At 27.5% G+C, this 25,071-nt stretch overlaps 4 protein-coding genes across 4 annotated transcripts; 3 read left to right on the plus strand and 1 right to left on the minus strand.

Annotated features, from left to right (window-relative positions):
* The first annotated feature begins 531 nt into the window (after positions 1–531).
* On the plus strand, positions 532–1,928 carry LOC132942922 (ejaculatory bulb-specific protein 3). Its single transcript, XM_061011637.1, has 2 exons — positions 532–813; positions 1,539–1,928. Exons 1-2 carry the CDS (start codon positions 621–623, stop codon positions 1,739–1,741), a joined length of 396 nt encoding a protein of 131 aa, XP_060867620.1. The 5' UTR covers positions 532–620; the 3' UTR covers positions 1,742–1,928.
* LOC132942921 (ejaculatory bulb-specific protein 3-like) lies at positions 1,804–7,465 on the minus strand. The gene is made up of 3 exons (XM_061011636.1): positions 7,310–7,465; positions 4,105–4,591; positions 1,804–2,141 (listed from the first exon to the last, which is right to left on the minus strand). The coding sequence occupies exons 2-3, from the start codon at positions 4,454–4,456 to the stop codon at positions 1,990–1,992; spliced, it is 504 nt and encodes a 167-aa protein (XP_060867619.1). The 5' UTR covers positions 4,457–4,591; positions 7,310–7,465; the 3' UTR covers positions 1,804–1,989.
* A 5,867-nt stretch (positions 7,466–13,332) lies between these two features.
* On the plus strand, positions 13,333–16,199 carry LOC132943586 (uncharacterized). The gene is made up of 6 exons (XM_061012621.1): positions 13,333–14,056; positions 14,156–14,225; positions 14,883–14,982; positions 15,052–15,171; positions 15,801–15,959; positions 16,134–16,199. Exons 1-6 carry the CDS (start codon positions 13,333–13,335, stop codon positions 16,197–16,199), a joined length of 1,239 nt encoding a protein of 412 aa, XP_060868604.1.
* Positions 16,200–21,121: 4,922 nt separating this feature from the next.
* Positions 21,122–24,593, plus strand: LOC132942350 (uncharacterized). The gene is made up of 6 exons (XM_061010659.1): positions 21,122–21,845; positions 21,972–22,041; positions 22,286–22,385; positions 22,451–22,570; positions 24,280–24,438; positions 24,531–24,593. Exons 1-6 carry the CDS (start codon positions 21,122–21,124, stop codon positions 24,591–24,593), a joined length of 1,236 nt encoding a protein of 411 aa, XP_060866642.1.
* Positions 24,594–25,071: the final 478 nt, after the last annotated feature.

A 25,071-nucleotide genomic window follows, 5' to 3' on the forward strand; every position in this document is an offset into this window, starting at 1 on the left:
CATTATAATGACCTAGGTATAATATATAGCATAGTTTATAAAAAACAAAAATAAAATATTTATTTAATTGTATACGTATGTACATTTTTGTTGAAAAGAGTTAAAATGTTTATTAAAAAGTATTTGCACTGATGGAAAACATTTAAAAAGATATTATATGTTTGAAGTGTATAATTACTAACTGTACAAAACAAATTATGTATCATAGTTATGTATATGACGTGTCTAGTTTTTTTCATTTAATAATAATATGGCATAGGTACCTTATATTATATATAGTACCTTTATTATGGATGTATTTTATAAATCGTAATTAATGAGTTCACATTTAATTTAAAATTGTTTACTATCCGTGCAACATCTATTATAATACGTAAGTGTATATTTTTCAAATTTATTTAATACTTACAATAATGGACATGTTATTCAAAACCGGTATAGGTACCTCTCCGGCTCTCCCACTTAGACCGAACTCTCTGTACTTCCTCTCTTTAATCTGATCGCTGTGGGAATGGTATATAAGGCTATGCAGATGCCTTGGTTTGTTTAGTATTCTCAGATATTTCCGATTTGACCGAAATTAATTTTGCCAGAATATTTATTCGTTAAAACGTACAAAAATGGCTCATCTTAACTTATTTGTTGTTCTGGTCGCATCGCTTGTGTGCTTCACATTGGCTGAAGAAAAGTACACAACTAAATTCGACAACTTCGACGTGGACAAGGTGTTGAACAACGACAGAATTTTAACTAGCTACATCAAGTGTTTGCTCGACCAGGGAAATTGCACCAACGAAGGCCGAGAATTGAAGAGTAAGTCATATTATAAGAATAAACGTATATTATATTTTACTATTTCAATTTTCAAGTATGTTATACAATTAAAATTATAATGACATTGATTTAACTATCGGTACATTTTTAAAAATTGTAATATCTATATACTTTTGGGGTATACTATAAACTCTATAACAACTACTATATTATATTATATAAATATCAACAAATTACCAATTTAAAAACAAAAAAAAAACCATAACATATATTATATTTAATATTGTTCATACTATATAAAATGCTATAAATTTGTCAGTATATAATATAATTTTATTTATCTGACAATCATACTAAATTATCATCTCGAGTACATATCGATATAATAATAATACATGATGATAATGTTATACTTAACCGAGTTACCGTTAACGATCAATATAAGAACAACACTAACAATAATATTTTTATTTGTATTCATATGATTACGGTTTTCACTTTCACATTAAACACAATATTATATCGACAAGACCTTGCTGACTCTGTCAGACTCACTTTCACCGGGTGTTGTAATTCTTTTTCATCTGAGCCGAATTACCGTGTATAGTATTTAGAAAAAAACAAAGTCGATACGTAAAATGTGTGGTTAATCCTTAACTTTTTCCTAGCTGTATTGAAATGTTTATTGATTATTTTTTAAACTTCTTTTTCACAATAATGTACAGGTGTTATAATTATATTTTCTTGTCTGATTAAATTTACAGGAGTTTTACCAGACGCATTGAAAACTGACTGCAGCAAATGTACAACTGTACAAAAAGACAGATCAGAAAAAGTAATCAAGTTTTTGATCAAGAACCGTTCTACCGACTTTGATCATTTGACCGCCAAATACGACCCATCGGGCGAATACAAAAAGAAGATCGAAAAATTCGACGCGGAAAAGGCTGCGGCTGCTAAACATTAATTCGTATTTCATTCTTTATTTCTTAAACTTTTTCTATGCACTTCCCGATGTATTAGAACTAGTACAAAACAAATAATGTATTTCTGACTACTTAAGGTATTTTAATATAATGTAATTATATGCTTATAAAAATTAGATAATATAATAAATGTTTCTGTTAAAATAAATATTAATTATTTATGAAAAATGTGTCGTTATTTATGCTGTTACTAATTATAATTTTATTGTATTTTAACGATATTAGCAGTTTAAACAGTCATGTTATCTCTATAAATTGGTTCAACACGCTCCCAAAATTCTGGATAGTGTTTCTTCACGTAATTCAAAATTCGTCGGATATTGCTGGTCTCTGTTGCGGTACAGCGTTCGCAATCCCTGTTTATTTCTTCGGGTATAGTAGCTGGAAAATAACGTATGCAATTTTAAGTAAATATGATCATTCTACGTACTTATGATTGTACTTAAAAAGAAAGAGAGTTGATTAAAAATATATTTGCATAAAAAAGGAACATAATAATATACATTATATTTTTTTTACAGTTCATTAGCTGTATACACTATACAGCTTATAGGCCTTATTTACTTTTTATGAATGGCTTACAAAGTGCATTTTTTTTCTACAAAATGAAAACTATTCAAAGTGATTATTATTATAATATTTTATCGTACAAAAATATAATAATTTTCAAGTGTTATCTTGTTACTATATAGACTTTAATAGTGTGGTGGTGATAGTGGATGATACGACGTATATCATAGACATTTACAAATTATGATTAATTAATTTAATTCTTAAGATGTACAGACCACTGATGGAACAATTTACCACTTACAATAGATTTTTAATAGTGAAAAACGTTAATAGTTAATAAATTAAAATTAAAATTATTATTTATTTAATAATAATAATATATGAACATGATAATTTGAGTTATTTTTCTATAGGTCTAAAGTCTGAAATAAACGTTTAGAACGAAGCTGAAGAATGTCATTGATAGAAATTCGAATTTTACATACTTACTATACTTAGTAGGTACCTATACTACGTGCAATAAAATAGGTGAAATTATTATTTTACTTTTTTTAATGTTAATCGGCGATGTTTTTTAATTTTAATTTGCTATTTTTGTATTTAAAAACCTTTATTGCAAGATGGTTTAAGTAGATTATTAGTTTATTAAGATGACAACAAAGACTATTTCTAAGGGGTTAAATACAGGCAAATATTTTTACTTTTAAAGTTAATAAGTTTTAACTTTAGATCCAGAGCGGAGCGATGATTGGATTAAATTTCGAACGATGTTGTTACTTTATTTATTTTTGTTCCTGTCATCACCTCGTGGAGCAGTAAAAATGTTCAATTTATGTATGTTAAAATTGCTTGAAAACTTAATACATTCCTCGTAAGATTTTTATACCACTTCTAAAAATTATCGGAAATATATAATTTTATTTTTTATTTATATGTATAATATGAAGTTCAAATTTTCACGAAATTCATCAACCATGACAATACATTATTACTGGAAATAATAAAAAGTTTAGCGAAAGTCACATACATTGTTTAAGACCGATTGAAGCGACATAATATTTCATGACATTATTTACTTAAACTTTTAATAACGATTTATCCTCAAAGAAGAAAACTTATTAGCAATTTGAAACATTCCACTATTAATTAAAACATAATTTTCTATACACAATTAAATTTTCAGAATATTTAGAGTTAAGACTTATTTTACGTTTACCCCGAATTTATAAACCTATAATATTATGTACCTACCCTTGTTGGCCTGTTATGACATTATACGATTAAGACATTAAGTATCATTATTATTAGCCATAGTTTACTTATATTATTTAAAAATTAAATTTGAAGGATGATAATTATCTATATTATATTGTAGCCAATGAATTGAAATTTAACAACTATACTGAAATTTTATATTTTTGAAAAAAAATAAGTGATTTTAATGTAAATAATTATAATATATATAGTATTGAAATTTTTAATTTAAAATAAATAGTGACTGAAATATCAAAAAATAAATAATTATTTAAATGTATTATATTTTTACATGGTTTAATTATAAGTTAGGTAAGTTATATTATTTAAAAATTAAATTCAACCGATGAAAATGATATTTTAGTTTGGTAATGATATATTTTATAATGTTTATAATTTTATTAATACAAATCGTATTGAAATTTTACGTTTTAAAAAATAGCAATTCAAATGTAGTGGTTTAAAATACCGCGAGGGACCAAACTTCCTATCTTAATATTATTAACGGGGACGCGAAACGTCCGCGATTCTTTGTAGGTACTTTAAGTGCATTCTATTATTTTACTACGTTTCATACCTTTGAGCCTCATTCCGACGGAGTCACACGGATCCTCGTTAATGACGCAATAGAATTGCTTCATAGCGTATTTCTCGTCCAAAAGCCTGATCAAGTCGAAAGTGGTGATGAAATCCGGTTTGTCGTCATCTTTGTCGTGTTTACTGCGTCTGAAAAAATTTGTCAAACTGAAAAAAAACCCTTCGTCGCTGTCGGAGTTTTTTTCGTTGTAGTCGACGTCTCTCTCGGCCGGACGAATGTTACTCATGCCCGGTCTGTCATCAGAGGCGGCGCACCCGGTGAATGCGACGTGTGCCACCATAACCATGGTCACGGTCATTAAGATCACGGAGTTCAGACAAAACGATGACATGTTTGATGCGGTGCGGCTCTGACGGAGCTGACGTATCGGCAAAATATGTTGTTGTGTTTATTATACATGTATATTATTTATATATGTGTACGCGATTCCTGTACAATATTCTTCAACAAGACTAGTAATCGATTTCTGCCAAAAACCAACACAGAAAATTCAACATTACAATTCATTATAATATGAGGTTTAAGTCGGGGGTCAACATATATGACGGAACACGTACAGGTTTTGTACGAACATCGATTGCTGTGTAAAAAATCAAAAACAAGGGAGTCATTAACAGTTTAAGTGTACCAGGGACTGTGGAAAAGTTGGTAGGCTAAAGTAACGATTAACAAAGAACCGTCTGAACATTTAATCAAATGTTAGCTATATCTGCATGATGTATTTAAATGTATTTTATTTTTCAGAAATAGCTGGAATAATAGCAGATCACGTGTTTATAATATGGAAATATAATACATATTGCATACCTAAACATTTAATTTAATTTATTTATTTAAAAAATATAATTTTGATTGTTATGTGTATAAAAATTTAGATAAGTTTTCATAATAATATATTTAAATTTTAATCCAAGCAGGGACGTGCATAGGAGGATTTGGGTGTTCAAATCGATGCATTAAATAATTGGGTGCCTCCCAAATTTTCTTTAACGAATTTAGAAAATAATTTTACATAGTGAAATAAATTACATTTCAAATACGTGCTAATAAAAATATTATTAAAAGTACCTACATAAGTAACCTTACAGCAAGAAATCATATAGTTTAAAAAAAACAGTAGGTAGATTTAAATATAAAAACAATTTACTCATATCCATCAACACGATTTATTTTATGTATTATTAAAAATAAATTTAAAACACGGCGTATTATCAATGCAATTTAATTTCAGTAATTATATTATAATTGTTAAATTTTCTGTTCTTCGAATCTACAGCCTTATAATTATTTATAAAGAGTACTAACTTTTTTTAAATTACAGTTTCAGATGATACTGTGATGTATTATTTCACAATCGAACATTTATTTTGTACGAATTGAAAAACAAATGAACAATGAATTGTATTCTTACTATTTAAAACAATGAGATGTTCTATAAATTTAAATAGATAATTAGATGTATAATAATAATCGTACTCATATAAATGACCACACAGTTTCGAATGTACCATTATTATAACTTAAGTGTTTTTATATTATTTTAATTTGATTAATATATAATTAGCTGACAATTATGACACTTATGCAAATTAAGGCCAAACAATTTGTTTTTAATTTACTTCTTATATTGTTATATTGTTTAAAATATAAAATGTGTTTGTTAGTTAACGATTTCGAATCTTCTTAAGGTACCAACTATAAGTATTGGTAAAAAAATATTATGTGTGATTAAAATATTTAGTTCAATAAAAATACGCATTCTTTGTCTCCAGAAAAATAAACGTACATTTAATAATAATGCTTTAATAATTGGGCTTTTGTTCTTTTTTGTCTGAATTATAGATTATTATGCGACAATTATGTTTAAGTTTGTACACCTACTTAGAAAGCATTTGGTAATATTGTAACATAACATTATAATAACTTTAAAAAGTACCTTACATTTGGTTCTTAATTATTATTACTATTATTACTACTATTATTATTGATTTTATGACTATATTGTTAACCACATATTATACACCTACTACCTATTATGGTCGATTCAATGGGAACATATTATAAAGAATAATATACATTTTATATGATGTATTTTTTTTGTACACAACGTCCGAATGAAAACTGGACATGTGTCAACACAAAAATAGATACATTATATTATTATTCAGAACCATCTTCAACAAAATATTTTTATATAGAGCAGAATTTGTACCGAGAAATTAACTTCGTATATGGTTATGATCCAAAGTCATAGACGTAACAACAAACAATTATATTCTTGAGTAAGGACATAATATGCCGTACGATTTTTTTACGATTATTTTTTTTCAATCGCTTTGGTAGGAATTAATAACTCATTTTCGATGGTTTACCTACAAAATTTTCCCTATAACTTTGTCTGTATTTAAAATAGAATTTCCGAAAATGTTTTTTTTTTATGTATACATAATATTCAGTTTTTTATTATTATTATAGGGTTTTACCATAACTGTATCAAACCTCAAAATGTTAATACATGCTCGTTACGTGATGAATATTAATATAACTATTAGTTTGATAATAATAATAATAATAATAATAATAATAATAACAATAATAATGTCTTCAATTTTGCAATAAAATATAATACCTACATCATAGATATAACAGAAAGTAAGTATGTAAACGCAAAGCTCGTAAACAGTTGGCATGAAAATTGAAATTATATATCATAATCAATAGTTAGATACTTAAACCATATAATATATTAGTTTCATAAAAAGTATGAAATATCTAAACTTTTTGTTAAAAAAGAATGGAAGACACTTAGAAGTTATCAGAAACTTAAAGGAGGATGTTAGTTGAAAAATTATTTATTTATTTGGCTGAGAGTAATAGTGAATTTCTTTAAAATGTTACTATTTGATAGAACAATTTATTGATACTTCGAGAGTTGTCATGTTGGTTTACCTACTACAAAATACAAGAGATTATATTATTATTATTATTATTGTTATTAAGTAACTATATAATGTTACATATTATATTTACACAAGTAATTTTCCTATAAACTGAACCAACAGTTTTATTAATACACAATAATAAATAATATATAATTAAATATTATATACATAGTATATTTATAATTTTTAAACATTTAATACTATAACTAAGTGAACTCTTAAATATATTTTATTTTACTTACAAAATTATAAGTTGAAAAATCGGACGTTGCTTGTCGTGTTTTGTACAATGAACTGACGCATATTATATAGGTTTAAGATTCGTTATGGAAGACACGTTAATTAGGTTTAGATAAGAGATAATTATTTAATTAAGTTGACGCATAAAAATCATAATGTTTAACATCAATGCATAAGCGTTGGTATAATCGATCAATTTATAAGGACAGTTATGTAGCTATTCTACAATAATTATAAAATTGTAAATAATGTGTATGTGTTATTTTATAATAATATAAAAAGCAGTAGGTATGCCTGTAAAATAATCGGTCTGATACAATTTCAGCGATAACATTTTGACAATTATTATGTTGACAGTTGACTATATATGTAGCTATTCAGATCAAATCCATATTATTTCTTGTCGAAATTGTTTCAAGTTTTCATTGGAATGTGTTTAACAAGTAAAATATACCTATACATTTGCAGTGTAACCCCGTTCTTTTGTATCGTTATTATTAGTTTGCATTTTTCAATAGTCAATAGAACATAAAGCGAATAATATAATATAATTTTAATTTTTAATTATATAAAAAACAAAATTTTCTAGTACACTTGATTTGTTTATCACCAGCTATTAAAAAATAAAATGAATTTTTCAACAAACAGAACCCCCTTATATGACTATGTGAGGCTCTTACAGGGTCCGATGTCTTTAAAATGATGCTCCCTCACTTCTTTCGTTAGTCAATTTCAAAGTTCCTTCTCACACTACTAGATACCATGTTCCTTTCGTAGTTCCTGCACAAACTACCTGCAATTATGGCAAAAATAATTCGTTAGATCACATGATGTGGCTGGCCAATGAGAGCACCATTTATCAAAACTGATATAATTATAATTAGGTGCTACTATATGTATATGTACTACTATACTAACATTATTATGCTTACTATTACTGGAATTATTATCTTAAATAAATATTTTATTTGTGTTATTTGTATTAATTATTTAAATTACGTATTACTGTACTATGTCTTAAACTGTTGTATAGGCATAGGCGCAATTTGGACAACTAGCTGATTTGGGATGGGGGGGGGGGGGGAGGGCTAAATTTATAAAATCAATACAGACCCGCAGAATTTTTTTAATAGGTGAATTTAAGAATGAATATATTTAAGAACTTAGGGGGGCTTAAATAAAACTAGGGGAGACTAAGCCCCCCTAGACCCCCCCCAAATTGCACCTATGTGTATAGGGCTCAGCCCGTTAATAAATAAATTTAATATAATATAATAATAAGGCTCATGCCGGGTCGAAAGTAAGAAGAATACATTTTCTGATAAATTATTTGAACATTGAAAATACGAGAGTGGTGGCCGGTGGGTGATATCAAAATCTAAGTGACGGGGGAATACTCTCTGGACGATTGTCAACTAAACGCCAGTTACTATACCTTTAAATAGTTATAAAATAAAATAATACAATTTTTAACACTAGTAATACTTATGTTTGAACGCTTGCGATATTAAAAAAAATATGTAAGTAGGTAGGTATGTAGGTAAATTATTATTAATAATTATAAAATAATATGTTCTCAATTTTATATCACGAAAAATTACTATAAATAATGAACTATGTTTGCCAACAATTTTGTTTGTATGTTTTTTTTTTGAGCATTTTAGATTACCGATTTAATTATTTAAGTTAATAAAAAGGTAGTTATAAGAAATAAATATTTAGCCCTTATAAATTAGGTATTTCAGTTAAAAGTATTAATGCATATTATATTAGAGGACCATAGTGAACCAAAATTGATCATTTTATTGTCAAAATGTTCAGAAAAAAAGCTTTACCAGAAACCATAAAAAATATGGTGGTTACCATTTGAAAAAATAAAGTCGACTTTATTATTGGTACAACTGTGTGTTTAAAAATTTTGAAAATGATATAAAAAAAAATGCCTGTTAAAAATAGAGAAACACCTCTTTTTTTGTTCTAACGAAATTCCATATCATTGATCCATAATACATTTTTTAAAAAACGCCGCGTACAATGATACGAGATATATCCTGTATATTTTTTGTGTAGTAAAAATTTTCAATAATATTAAGTCGTTAATATCTAATGATACAATTATTTCGAAGTTAAAGTTGAAAGGGGGCCCACTAAGTGTATGGTGTACCGGGGCCAAATTGATCCTTAATCCGGGCTTGATTGGAACGTATATTCTAAGACTGTATAAACATTAAACACCATAAAAAATTATGGTATAAAACAAGCACAATAGTTAATTGATTATATTATTATAGTTTCATATCGAATGAGTAATAACTAAGAAGTCATGAAACTATTTTGCTATACAAATTAGAGAGTGTTACAATAAAGAATCGTATATATTATTGTGTAAAATGTAATCGATGATAATACATAATATAATGTTTTAATGTTTTGAGCATGATTGAATCATTTATTTCATAAAAATTTTTTAAGAAATTATGTGTTTTGTTATTGTTTTAATTGCTCTAAATTTGTGCAAGAGTATCAAGTATGTTTATATTTTTCAAAATACTCATTATAGGTAAAGTGTAACAGTATAAGTCAAGATTATTTTGGCGAGGGGATGAAACTTAAACTATGCATTTTTACTCGCCTTTCCTAACATTTTCAGAAATGATATTTATTATTATTATTACTTTTTTATATGTATATAATTAGCATAGATTAAATATTATATAGTTGTATATTTAACAATCATTATTAGCAAACAAATATAATTAATATTTGCCATGAATAGTTAAAATTAATGATATACTTATGGAAACCAATACGACATTTATTTTGTATTGTAATATTATATAATATTTTCACGGAATAGGTACTTAAATATAAAACACGGGATAATTAATTACGGCAACAAAATTCCCAATAAGATTTTCTACATCTATCAAAAAAAAAAAATTTCACCGAAAAGTTATGCCATTTTATATAGCTTTGAAATATTTTCGATTTTTATAAATTTTTTTTTTAACTATTAAATTTGATTATTTATACAAGACGTATACTAGGATGACACAACGTCTCCGCTTAGAATCGTCTTTCGTATGATTTTTCTCATTGAATTCAAATATATGCACTATAACACATCCATTACAACTATATGCTAAATGACTACAACTGTACAGCAAAGCGGTAGGTACACACTTGTCCGCCTTTTTTAAAATTATAATTTGTGGAAGGTTTAAATGGATTTATCAACAAACCAGACTATTTATTGTCAGGAAGGAATTTGACAGATATTGACAAAATCTCCACCCACTTTGCGATTTCCCAAGCACTCGGTGCACAGAAAGCCGAGAAGTCATCTCAGATTTATTTTTATACTGTATTTGGATGTTTTATGGAATGACCCAAACGCAGGGCCGCACTGGCCACAAACTCGCGTGCGTAGCCCGCCACCCGCAACAAGACTATTCTAAGAATACTTTACATTTAATTATAATGGTATCACAAAGAAAAATATGAAACATATAATTTTATAATATTTTATTATGATTCATGCATTTTGTAAAATTAATAATTTATTATTTATATATATTTATATTATTTGTCCTTATTCTAAGAGGGTAGACGTTGTTACATTGTCTCCTATGACGTTTCGCCACACTATGTATTTTTATTTATTGAGTCCATAACACATAATCACATATTACATGTGAGAAAATAAACTTAAATAATATCCACATGATTTATAAATTATTAAACAGGAACAGTAATTATTTAATTGAATGTTACCTTATACACAGTTGGTGTTCCAAGAACACAAAGTCTAAATGAATCAGGAAATAAAAAAAAATGATAACTATGCCAATCAGTAATTTATTAAATATTGCAGTTGTATGGCTGCCCTCTAGTGTGCATCAAAGGTCCGTAGACAATTTACCAATAATATAAGAACTTTAGTTAGAGTCGTAAGACAGCTTATGCAGGAAGCCTTTAGCGGGATTTTAAATAGTGTAACTGTCTTAAGAATAAATACTTCTTGGGCGGTAAAGTTCTAGTCAAGTCATTTGACATTTTGCTCTGTCCAGTAAGTACAATAAGATTCCAATAATATTTCAATTAGGTATTTATTTTTTAAGAATACTGTTAACTGTTAAGTAGGTGCCTAGCAATTTTTTTTGTACAAATTATACTTAATACTCGCTAACGAAAATCCAAACGAAAGACACACTTCGATTTGCACTTAGCTAACATACATTTTAAAGAAACCTATACCTACTTAAATCATAGGTACCGATCGAATTAATTTCCAAGAAAATTAAAATGGTAAATTATAATTATAACAACCGGCATTGGTTTGAGTTGAACGAAGCCTTTCAATGGCATGACGTACCTAAATACGCGATTAACTAACAACGTAGGTACCTTTACAATAATCAAATGTTCAAAGGACGCTACACCCGCATGTGTTGTCTCCGTCTTACAAATATATAACATAGCAAAGACTGTTTTGCGCGGGAAAAAATCGAGAAGGGTACAGTCATACTGTAGTACTCATAACTAAGAAACGAGATTTTCACCACATAAAAAGGAGAACTTTGGCAATGCAAGGTCGTTTTTATTTATTGTTTTATTTTATTATTATCACTTTAAGATTGAAAAACACAGACAATAATGGTTTTTGAAACAATAAGAACTTTTTTGTATAAATGATACGTGATTACCTACAACAACGTACCTTTACAATAATCAAATGTTAAGAGGACGCCCGACCCGCATGTATTGTCTTCGTCTTACAAATGAGACCTATCGATTCCGCCTATGTAGCATCGATTCCGCCAGTTCAGGTATTTTGAAAATAACCTATCGATTCCGCCACCCGCCAATTTTTACATCAACCTGGTACCTGTCGCAGCTGTCAACTTATTTCTGTTATAATAATAATAATAATATTATTATATCTACAAAATAATTCAACAATTCTTTTAAATATTAAAAATAAATTAATAATCAATATAATAATTAATACAATATTTAAATAAATAAAATACAATACAATACAATATTATACACACAAAATAATACAAATTAAATTTGATACAAATTGTAATCATGTATACATTATATATATAATATACGAAAAGTTGTACAATATTATTTTTTATAATGTGATGATGCCAAACTAATTTTATATTATTTTTTCCCTGGCGGAATCGATAAGTTGTTTTTAGACTACCAGCTGTACTGGCTGAATCGATGGTGGCGGAATCGATATACCTTATCCTCGATGAAATCGATGAAACCCGTAGATTTTATACTCTGAGTATAAGGTCTATGATGAAACCGCACAAATGTACAACTGTTTTGTGCGGGAAAGAACCAAGAAGGCTACAGTCATATACTAAGAAACGAGATTTCCACCCCGTAAAAAAGAGAAAATTAGCTGTGCAACAACGTTTTTATTTTTTCACTTAATTATTATTGGTTATCACTTATACAAAAAAGTTATTCAAGCTTGAAAAACACAGACAATAATGGTTTTTGAAACAATAAGAACTTTTTTCCTATAAGTGATATCAAAAAAATTAAAACGAAATTGCACAGCCAAAGTTTTCCTTTTTACGTGGTGAAAATATCATTTCTTAGTTATGACTTATGACTGTAGCCTTCTCGGTTCTTTCCCGCGCAAAATAATTTTTGCTATGTTGTAAATTTGTAAAACGGAGACAACACATGTGGGTGTAGCGTCCTCTTAATAGCTGTTAATATACTACTCAGTAAGGTTTCTGATTTTTTGTAGGGGATACCTATTCACTTTATTTCTGAAATAATTTCAAAATTGTAATCATACCATAATCATGCTCATATTAGGTATCATCAATAATTAATCATAGTGTTATAAAGTAAATACTAAAAAAAATAAGTCTATTAAGTATGAGTACAACATTATATAACATTTACTGGCCAGAACTTGTAAATTTGGCAAATATACCTAGGTACTAATATTTGTTGTTTTAAATTAGGTCTTAACACGAAAATAACCATGGTATTGAAAAACGAGCCCAGATTAATGTCGAACATACCATTATTAAAAATGATTGGGTTCTACCAAATATTGAATTCACGCAATCCAATAGTGTTTGGTTGCAATATTTTTAAATGTATTGCGATAATCGAAGCATGCATTCTCATTGCAGCAGTATTTGCGTTCATTTTAAACGCATTCTACTTTCTGAGCGACATAAACGAGGGTACGAAATACTTCACGATGGGTGTGATGGCTGTGATTGCAAGTTGTAAACTTTGTTACATAATTGGCTACTCAGATACCATATGGAATTGCTTACATATAACGTCCGTGGAATATTTATCCTATAAGTATCACAGCAGATGTATGATTGATGTTGGTCGACAGAAATTAAAATCGTTTTTGATCATTTCCATAGTTGTGTGGACTACAGCCTCTGCAGGATGGACATTGACACCGTTCATTATACAAAGCTCTTATTTAAGAGTAGAGGTGAACAATGAGATTTACCATTACCGCACAAACATATTGAATATAGTTTATCCGGCGACCGATACATTTTACAATGATCATTTTATAATGTTCTTCGTTATTGAATTTATAATACCGGTTGTTTTTACTCATTCTACATTAATGTTCGATATACTTCTAATTTCAACGTGTAGTACAATTGCATGCCATTTAAAGACTATTGCAAATTCATTCAGTACACTTGGAAACGCAGAGAATCACTTGATGAGTAAGTTATAATAATTTGCGTTTTACTTACATAAGAATATAGGTGCCTATCTAATTTATTGGGACAATGTATTTTATTTAGATAACCCAAAGCCAACAGTCAGACACGACGAAACGAAAACATTAAAAAAATTCAAGTTTATAATTCAGGACCAACAAAAAGTTATAGAGTACGTGTAAACTCTCATTTAACACAGTACCTAGTATATATAAGTATGTAGGTATTTACATTTTACAATGCATCTAAGTTCAATGCTTATAAGAAATGAATAATTATTATTTGGTCCTGGAATTGTGGGTTAAAACATATTTTTATATATTTGACTTGTCATATATTTCCCATTCTTTTAATTATCGTCATCGTCGACCACATAACGTGATTGCCTAGTTCTAAGCATATGAGGTACTGTAAGTTGGGTTGCCTACGTGCAATAAGTCAGGCCCCACTAATTGCTCTAGGATTTTACCGAGTGAGACCCTTCTGGGTCTTTAATATTATTATAGCCTACATTTTCATTAACAGATATTTTTATTAAATGTATTATAAATTATAATCAATACAAATTTATTATTCTTTAAAAAATGAATACAGTAAGAGGAACTACTTTTCGCCAAAAACATATTGCATTTATAATAATATAATAATATAATAAATTATTATTATATACCCAGGTAGAAATTCATAATTCATAATTATTATATCATATTTCATATTATAATCTAACTAGCTGTTATAACAGTCAATACTAAAATACAGCTTTGTATACGTTAATAATATAAACAAGTTCATGGCTAAATAAATTGTTTATACAAATATTTTATTCCAGAAACATGAAAAATATCTACAAAGTAATTCGACCAGTTATACTTCTTCAAATAGCTGCTACATCATCAATTATAATATTACTATCCAGCATGACAATAATGGTTAAATTAATCCAGTCTACATAAATACGTCTTTACTTATAACATTTACATTTATTTTTTAATCTTCAGAATTATTTTAATGGTCTATCATTGGTATCTCCATTGAACTTCAAATTTATATCGACAATATTAACATATGCAATGCATATGTATTTCATATGCTACTTACTTAACGATATCAATGAACAAGTACGTATATATGATATTAATGAACCTAAACTTACCGATGTGAAAAATTTTAAATTTCAATGAATTTAGTCGTACTGATATGATGCAATTCTCTTTCAACGCAATATTGACTAGGATCAATCATAAAGTTCGTAGAAAACTAAAAAATGAAATTTTTCCATTGTGTTTGTGTTTGAACTATGAAGATGTGATTATGGAACTGCATCATACTAATAATGCCTTAGAAGGTTGGCTTCGTGTGTTTAATTCATTGATTAGCACATACCATGTAACAATATGGAAATGTATTAACTTTTTTTAAATTAGCTAACATACTTGATACTAACTGAAGCATCGTTTGAGAAGTTAGATGCAGGTAAAGATAACCCACCAAAAATAAAAATAAAATCACCACTGCACCAGGATTGTTTGTTTCTTGGATGAAAATAATGATACTGGATATAATATACTAGATAAAATAACGCGGAATCATCTGTAATACTATGTATTTTTATTAGAAGTCCAATCAGCATTATTAATTTTTTTGAAAGGCAATATATACATCAGAATCGGAAAATAATACCTTTATCATATAGACATATAGTATTTAAGACTTAATACTTTTATATTATGTTTTAATTTTGTTTTAGATAGATTCATTGAATTTTGCATTGTATAGTGGTGATTGGACAAGCAAGAGTTTAAAATATAAAAAAATGATACTGTTGGCTATGCGTATGAATAGTGCCAATAGGCTGAAAATGCAAGTAACTATGACAAGAATAGTGAATTTGGAAATGTTTGCAGGCGTACGTGTAGTCTTAATTATTTGTAAATAATAAATATAATTTTATGATACGTATATAGGTAAAATATACAACTGCTTATCTGGTACCTACAATTATTTCTACTAAATTGGCTGATGTTTAGGATACTACGTTTGTAAAACTATTTCAATAATTTATGTTTTTTCAAATGTTTAGGTTATGCGGACAACGTATTCAATTACATCGGTGTTTTCAGATCAGTGTGCAAAAAATAAAATATAATTAGTATTAATAATAGTGAATTACTTAAAAATCATATAAATCTGGTAACAATATAATACAAACAGTTGAAAAATTTGATAGCTATTTTTAATCATAAATATGTACCGAAAAAATCAAAAATTGTTATATTAATTGAATACTTTTAGAACTTTAGAATATTATAGAATGTAGATAGCTATTTACAAATAATAAAAAAAAATAAACTTAAATCGATATGTCATATTAATTATTTTATCTATTTTATTGAAATAAAGTATATTTCAATTATGTTTATTAATTTATATTTTCCCATATTCCATAGACTATATAGACAGACATTAACTGAGAGGTAATGCGGTTCAAACCAATTTTATTCCAGCTTTTTATCTATTAAAAATAACCTAAATAACTTATTGTAATATTATAATAATAATTGCTTTCTACATAATTACCACTATATATTCTTGTCTCCAAATTTTATCCGTTATGCTTACACAATCCTTTCCATTCATGGCTAGTTTATTTTTTATCTGGTATACCTATAGCCTATAAATATAGGATGCAATATTATTAAAATTAAATACTTTAGCTCAAGTCAGTATAACGTAAGTTCTAGTTCCCTCAAGGGTTTCATATTGCACCATTATTATTTAAAATATTTATCAATGATATTGAATTTACCAATTAACATATGGTACTCTTTGCGGATGACTTAAAATTATTTCGTATTAAATAAAGACCACAAATGATGCTGAATTACTTCAAAATGATATAAACGTCCTCTATGGTTGGTGTAACCAGAACAGTTTACATTTAAATATTTTCAAGTGCAAAGCATTAATACCTTCTTGAAAAAATGGATACCATATCTTTATAACTAGGTATGTACTATTTAAATGATTCTGAATTTTAACTGCGACATTCAACGTCAACCTCTTTATTCCTACTGCATGAAAAGGTTAGATAAAAGTTATACTTTTAAACTACTTAATGGACAAGTTTATTGTCCAGAATTACTTTCAAGCTTAAACTTTCTGGTTCCTAATCGAGGCATCTAAATACTTTTTATGTACCCATAACACTCCAGTCTACCAATTATGGTTTAAATTCTTCTATGAATATAGAGGGTATTATATTAGTTAGTATATTTCATATTGATTTATTTTCATGTTCAACTGTTGATATGTTTAATGTATATTTAAATAACTTGGCAGAATAGTAGGTAGGAAGTGACCTAGAATACCTATGATAGGATATATTTGTAAATATGTATATTGTACCTAATTAGTTTAATTAACTTGGTGTTAATATGTATATCTAAAAATGTATAACCTATTTAATAAGTGTGTGTAAACTAACCACTAAAAATTTAATTTAGAAAATTGTGCGCTACCGATCATCTTATTTACGAGTACCTTATAATTCATTTTTATTGGACATTTTTGCCCTTCCAAATTCATAAATAAATAAATAATTAAACCATATATTTATATATAACCAAAATTTTAATTATTGATTTCAATCAATGGAAAATAAAAGGCGGGCAAGTGGGATTATATTTCTGATATACATTAGGTCAAAGGTGTAGCCAAATGGTGACAGGGAGGGTGAAATCCCTCCCTCCCCACTGACCATAGCTAACAAATATATAAATGTTCAACAAAATTTTATATTAAGGGAAAATTTAAAAATGAACTTGGATAAATCATGGTTGAAATATACAAGGTTATTACATATATAATATAACACTTCTTGTGTACCGTTCTTGGACCTCATCGTGGTCCAGTTACCATTTTTACCAGCCAAAGTTCCAGCCAACTGCCATCATACCAGCCCGAGTCACAGCTATGGGTTAGGTCATAATATTATAATATTTATGTGTGACGTCCGTTATCAAACAAATGTTAGCATGATTGTGTAATATCGTCATCGCCGCCGCATTATATAATTTGTACCTATTATCAATAGGTTTTTGTTCGCCTGATTAGCGATATATTTTTATGATTTATTATCACTTCGACTAACACTACACGAACACTACACGACCATTTTTTGTCATTATTATTATTATCTACATAATTTGAATTAATAGCATATATTTTTTTACCATCGACATTTGATGTTACAATTATTTCTTATTAAATTATTATTGTTTGTAAGGTTTTCTCACATTCCTATAAGTATATTATTTCCATTTCCACCATTTTTATACAGTCCACTATCATTGCAGGGCTAGTGCCTATCTATTAAATCGGCTGATGTTTAGGATACTACGTTTGTAAAACTATTTTAATAATCTATATGTTTAGGTTATGTGGACAATGTATTCAATTATATCGGTGTTCTCAGATTAGTAAGCAAGAAATAAAATATAATTAATATTAATAATTTGGAATTACTTAAAAATCATATAAATATGGTAATAATATAATACAAACAGTTGAAAAAATTTGATAGTTGTTTTTAATCATAAATATGTACCGAAAAAATCAAAAAATGTTATATTAATTGAATACTTTTAGAACTTTAAAATATTGTAAAATGTAGATTTTAACCAAAACTGGATTTGCGTAAAAATTGTTATTACCGGCGCTTTTGAAAACTGCTGTGAATTTTGACCTCTTAAAAGCACTAACTAGATACCCTTTCTTATCAGAATATATGTTGAAATTGAAAACCAAAGCATTATTTCTACTAGAAAAATATATACAGACAGAAAAAAAACCACACATCATTGTAAAATCGATGCAATCATCGCTTCGCTCAGAATCTAAAATGAATACCTAGGTAGGTAGGTAGTATACATACTATGTTTTAAAACTGAATTTTTTTGTGTTTTTAGGACATTTTTATGGTTTGAAGGCATTTTTTGTAAATATTATAAGAACATAACTTAAATTCCTTTGTAGGGGTGGCTCATGGTTATATTAGGTTAGATTTCCAGACAAATCATAGTTTCACAAAATACGAAAATAATTTTTTGTCTGGAAATCTAGAATATTACAATCTTCAGTCAAAATACTGATAAAACTATACACTATGATATTGTCAGCTAACAGTTAATAATCATTTCATCGCCATTTGCCAGTAAGTTATTTGATAATATTAAATTTAAAAATGTCGTGGATTATAATAAATTCTGAGTGTGGCCAGCCATTAGTTTTGGATAATTTTATACATCGAATGATAGGATAAAAGGTTCTAATCACTATTATAAATGTATTGATAATTGTGGGGGGTCGAGTAATACACAGAGAAGATTCAAATAATACTATTTAATGCCAAAAAAGCATGAGCATCCGTCGTCTGGAATCCAATTGGCTGAACGTGGATTCCGAAATAAGCTATATTATTAAATTATATATTAATAACCTTAAATATATAAATTTTTAAATTCGAACACAAATTATATATACAATAAATAAACTTACACGGTAGGTAGTTCAAACCCCAAGGACACTGCTTGGACACAATAGCCTATACAATTGTAAAATAGCTAAAAAGACATTAAGACATGATAATTATAATATGCCAATCAGTATTTAATTAATTATTAAAGTTGCGTGTTAGGTAGCCCTCTATAATATGTTTTTCAAAAATCGTGAACAATGTGCCAATAGTAGGTATAGACTGGTAGTTAGTGTCGTAAGACTGCTTGTACAAGTAGGCTTTCTTGTGGTTTTATACATGTGTTAACAATTAATATTTTTAAGTAAAATTATTTTTTTTCTGTCTGGTAAGTACTGATAGTAAGTAATTATAATCACCATTTTATGAATACTATTAATTATAAACTGTTTAGTATCAATTATTTTTATAAAACTTAACATTTGATTATCGAAAATCTTAAGACTACTTACATAATATCCGACTGACTCAATTTCCAACTAAATAAAAATGGTAAATTTGTAGTTATAATATTTGGCTTTGTTTTAAGTTGATCGAAGCCTTAAAATGTCATGACGTAGTGGACGTACCTAAATAAGTGTTTAACTAACAATGTGAATTTACTTAATTCATATTATTCTACATTTTAGATTCTGAGCGGAGCGATGAATGTATTGATTTTACAATGATGTGTGTTTTTTTATTTTTTATTTTTTGTGTAATACGATAAGTAGTTGAAATAATGCTTCAATTTTAAACTTCAGTATCTTATTTGATGGAAAAATGAATCTAGTTGGTGCATCGGGGAGGTCAAAGTCCCATATTCCCATTAGTGATTAGTGTTCAATAGCGCCGAGAAAACAAAAAAAAGTGGGCAAGTGGGTGTCGCTCTGCTGTACAGAAGGTTATAAGTCGGTCACTGTAATGGATGGTGTTAAATTTGAATTCAATGATATAATATTATTGTATAAGAAAAACGATTCTGAGCGAAAACGGTCATATGATATTTCCAAGTATATTTGATGATATTATTGTGAATAAAGTAATTTATATATAAGCTATTAACGTGGAGCCTTGTTTTCAATTTTCAATCCTTAGCTATAAAAGTTGAACATTTTATAAATTTTTAACTACAGAATAATTATTAAATTATAAATTTGATTGCTTATAAAAAAAAATTGTGCCCATGTATTTTTAATATTTTTCAACTACTATTCGAACGATATATCAGGAGCCTGTATTATGTAATCACTAACCAATAATGTAACAATAGCAAAGACAATACGCATTATGATTTTTAATAATTATCACTTTATTTAGAAAAATAAATCTATAAGTATGATAGGACCATTAATGATTATTTTCATATTAGTTATTATCAATTTTTTCTTATGAAATACTAAAATATTAATTATAAAGTAACATAGGTACTAAATAACGTTAAATGGCCAGAACTATTTCATGATAAACTAATAAATTAAATAAATACTTATAGTGACGTTGATTATTATACTAATAAATGTTGTTTAATATTAGGGTTTAACTCGAAAATAACTATGGTATTTAAAAACGAGCCCAAATTAATGGAGAACATACAATTATTGAAAACAATCGGATTATACCAAATATTGAATTCACGCAGTCCAAGAGCGTTTGGTTGCAATATTTTTAAATGTATAGCTATAATCGAAGCATGCATTCTCATTGCAGCAGTATTTGCGTTCATTTTAAACGCATTCTACTTTCTGAGCGATATAAATGAGGCAACGAGATATATCACATTGTGTTTGGTAGCTTCAATTCCAACTTTTAAACTCTGTTATATAATTGGCTACTCAGATATCATATGGAATTGTTTACATATAACTTCCGTCGAATATTTATCCTACGAGTATCACAGCATATGTATACTTGAAGTGGGTCGAAAGAAATTGAAACATTTTTTAATACTTTTTATAGTTTTGTGGACTGCAGTTTTCTTAGCTTGGATGTTGACACCGTTCATTGTACAGAACTCTTATTTAAGAGTAGAGGCGGGAAATGTGATTTACCATTACCGTACAAACATACTGAATTTAGTTTATCCAGCGACCGATAAATTCTACAATGGCAATTTTATAATATTTTACAATATCGAACTTACAGTATCCATTGTTTGGGCTCATTCTACTATTATATTCGATATACTTCTAATATCTATGTGCATTACAATCGAGTGTTATTTAAAAACTATTGCTAATGCATTTAGTACACTTGGAAACGTAGATAAAAAATGTTTGAGTAAGTTACAAATTACATTTTATTTATAAAATAATATAGATACCAATTTAAAATTTAAATCAATATATCTCACTATTAATATGACAATATATTGGCTATTGTATTTAGATAACCGAATGCCAACAGTCAGATTCGATGAAACAAAAATAATAAATGATTTCAAGATTATAATTCAGGATCAACAAAAAGTAATTGAGTAAGTGAATCACATTTAATTCTTGATTATAATATTATATTATGTAAGTATTTACAATTTAGAGTGATTCTGAATTTAATAACGTCTAATAAATTACTATCTAGTGATAAATATAATTTAATATAAATATTTAAATACGATTACCAATGAATCCATAAATGACCTAACCTAACCTAACCTATTTTGATGTGAAGATGTTCGTGGTATGGCGAATTACATTTATTACATAAATATTTTATTCCAGAAACATGAATAATATCTATAAGGTAATTCGACCAGTTATACTTCTTCAAATAGCTGCTGAATCATCAATTATTATATTACTATCCAGCATAACAATAATGGTTAAATATTACTTTAGTATACTTAACCACTCCTTTAAATACAACATTTTTTTTTTATATTCCAGAATTATTTTAATGGTTTTTCGTTAGCATCTCCATCGAACTTCAGATTTATAACATCAATATTAATATATATATTACATATATATTTTATCTGCTACTTACTGAATGACGTTAATGAACAAGTACGTAGTTTTACGATTTTTATAAAACTAAAAATATAGATATAAAATCCATGACATTTCAAATAGAATCCTTTACACTCCTCATAAGCTCTATGACATTTCCCATTGGAAGCTTGATATTTCACAGAAAACAATACATTTTCGATTAAATCCTCAACATTTTTCATTAAATCCATGACATTTGAAATAATCATTTACACTTCTCTAACAATCCATAAGAGGCTTGTTATTTCACAGAAAAGTCAATGTTTTTAAAAATGTTCTTAAGATCATGACATTTCCTCTTAAACCCATGCAATTTGACATTAGAACTTAGAAGCAAGATATCTCCCATTAGAAAGATTGATATTTCATCAAAAACAACAAATTACCCATTAAATCCTCAACATTTTTCATTAAATCCATGACATTTTAATAGAATAATTTATATTTCTCATAAATTCTATTAGAAACTTGATATTTCAGAGAAGTGCATTTATCTTCTTATACCATAGTATAAAACAAAGTCCCACCATCTGTCTGTACGCTTGGATCATTAAAACTACACAACGGATTTTGATGCGGTTTTTTTAATTAACAGAGTGATTCAAGATGAAGGTTTAGATTCATAATTCGACCTAGTAGGTCCAACCCGAAGGAGGTGCTCAAACAGGAATTTTGAGATTTATGATGGACATTTTTGTTTATAAACGGTTGCTATTGGTTATTTATTCTTTATTATTTTATTGGTTTCCATTGGTTATCGGGCAGATCAGATACAAGCATGCATCAAATCGAATTTTCACACATTGCCTACAATGGTGGCTGAATTGCACTTATAGCCGCTCCTCGGCGTGTCGTTTCACATTGTCCGCGATCCGACATAGTCGAATTGCCTACCAGGATGTCTGAGTTACACTTACTGCAACAAGTTACACCCAAAAGAAGTTGAATAATCACAATTTGTTTAAGAGTATTGTCATTTTTTACGGACAACAAAGTGCGTGGGATCAGCTAGTCTCCCATAAAATTCTTGAAGGATCACATTGATATCTTACATGAAAGTATTAATTTTCCATTAGACGATTGATATTTCCTAAAAACAATAATTTTCCCTTAAAATCCTCGATATTTTTCATTAAATCAATAATATTCTTGTAAAATCCATCGCAGGCTTGATATTTCACAGAAAAGAATCCAAAAAATCCTTGACGTATCCCATAAAAAAAAAGTAAAATGTCATAAATGCATTGATACGTCTGATTAATGTGTTGAGATTTCCCATTAGATGCAAGAAATATTGTAGAAAAACATAATCTCGTCGATTTCTTTCTTCGTATTTTTTAAATCATTATTTACTTGATGAATCTCTTTCAATATTTTTTTTCTTTTACCCATTGTTTTCTGTGGAAAATTTGTCGTAGTTCAACCTTAAAACGCATATAAAATAACAAGACATAATTTCTGTCTTGTCCTTCTGGGTCAACAAAATAATAATATAATATTATTATAATTAACATTTTCTGGTAAATAAATAAAACTGTATAAAATAATAGTTAGTATATAATTGAGAAATATGTTTTCTTAAACGTATTTTTTTATGATAAATATCGTCAAATTAATTTTTTTTTAAGCCAATATACATAAGTATCTTAATCAGAAAATAATGTATCACTGCAGTACTTAATACTTTATACTTCTATAATTCTATTGTTTTAATTTCGTTTTAGAAAGATTCGATGAATTTTGCATTATATAGTGGTGATTGGTCAGGCAAGAGCTTAAAATATAAAAAAATGATCCTGTATGCTATGCAAATGAACAGTACCGACAAACTGAAACTGCAAGTAACGATGACAAAAATAGTGAATTTGGAACTGTTTACAAGCGTACGTGTAGTCCTGGTTATTAGTAAATACCTAATTATTATTTCAATATTTTATATTAATAATTGATTTACATGTTTTGTATGATTGTTTAGGTTATGCGGACAACGTATACAGTTATATCGGTGTTGTTAGAACAACGTGCAAAAAAAACATAATATATAATAATAATAATAATAATAATAATAGTTTATTGTCAATATAATATTTTACAAAAAGATAACAAATGCTAAAATAATAGTTATATAGTATTAATAATTTTAAAGTACATACTTGAAAATTGTATAATTATTATATAAAACAAACAGTAGAAAAAATGAGATATTAGTTTTTAGTCATAAATATGTAATCAAGAATCAAAAAATTGAAAAAAAAATTAAAAGTTTGTACATAAAAATAATCAAATAAACTAATTTAATTGGTCTGTTGATAAATCATATGCTCTTTTATGGAAATCTTCGTGATCTGCAATGTACCTATTCTGTTTTCTATTTCAGTTGATTAACAAAATACAAAATAGTCCACAAGTTTTTAAAATGCATTCTCTTGCCGGTGGACATAGACACAACAGTGTTGGGAAATTTATATTTTTTTAGTAATTAAATTACAATACGAATTATTAGTTATATTTTATAT

The sequence above is a fragment of the Metopolophium dirhodum genome, chromosome 4, assembly GCF_019925205.1.
Source record: "Metopolophium dirhodum isolate CAU chromosome 4, ASM1992520v1, whole genome shotgun sequence".
NCBI classification, from domain to species: Eukaryota; Metazoa; Arthropoda; class Insecta; order Hemiptera; family Aphididae; genus Metopolophium; species Metopolophium dirhodum.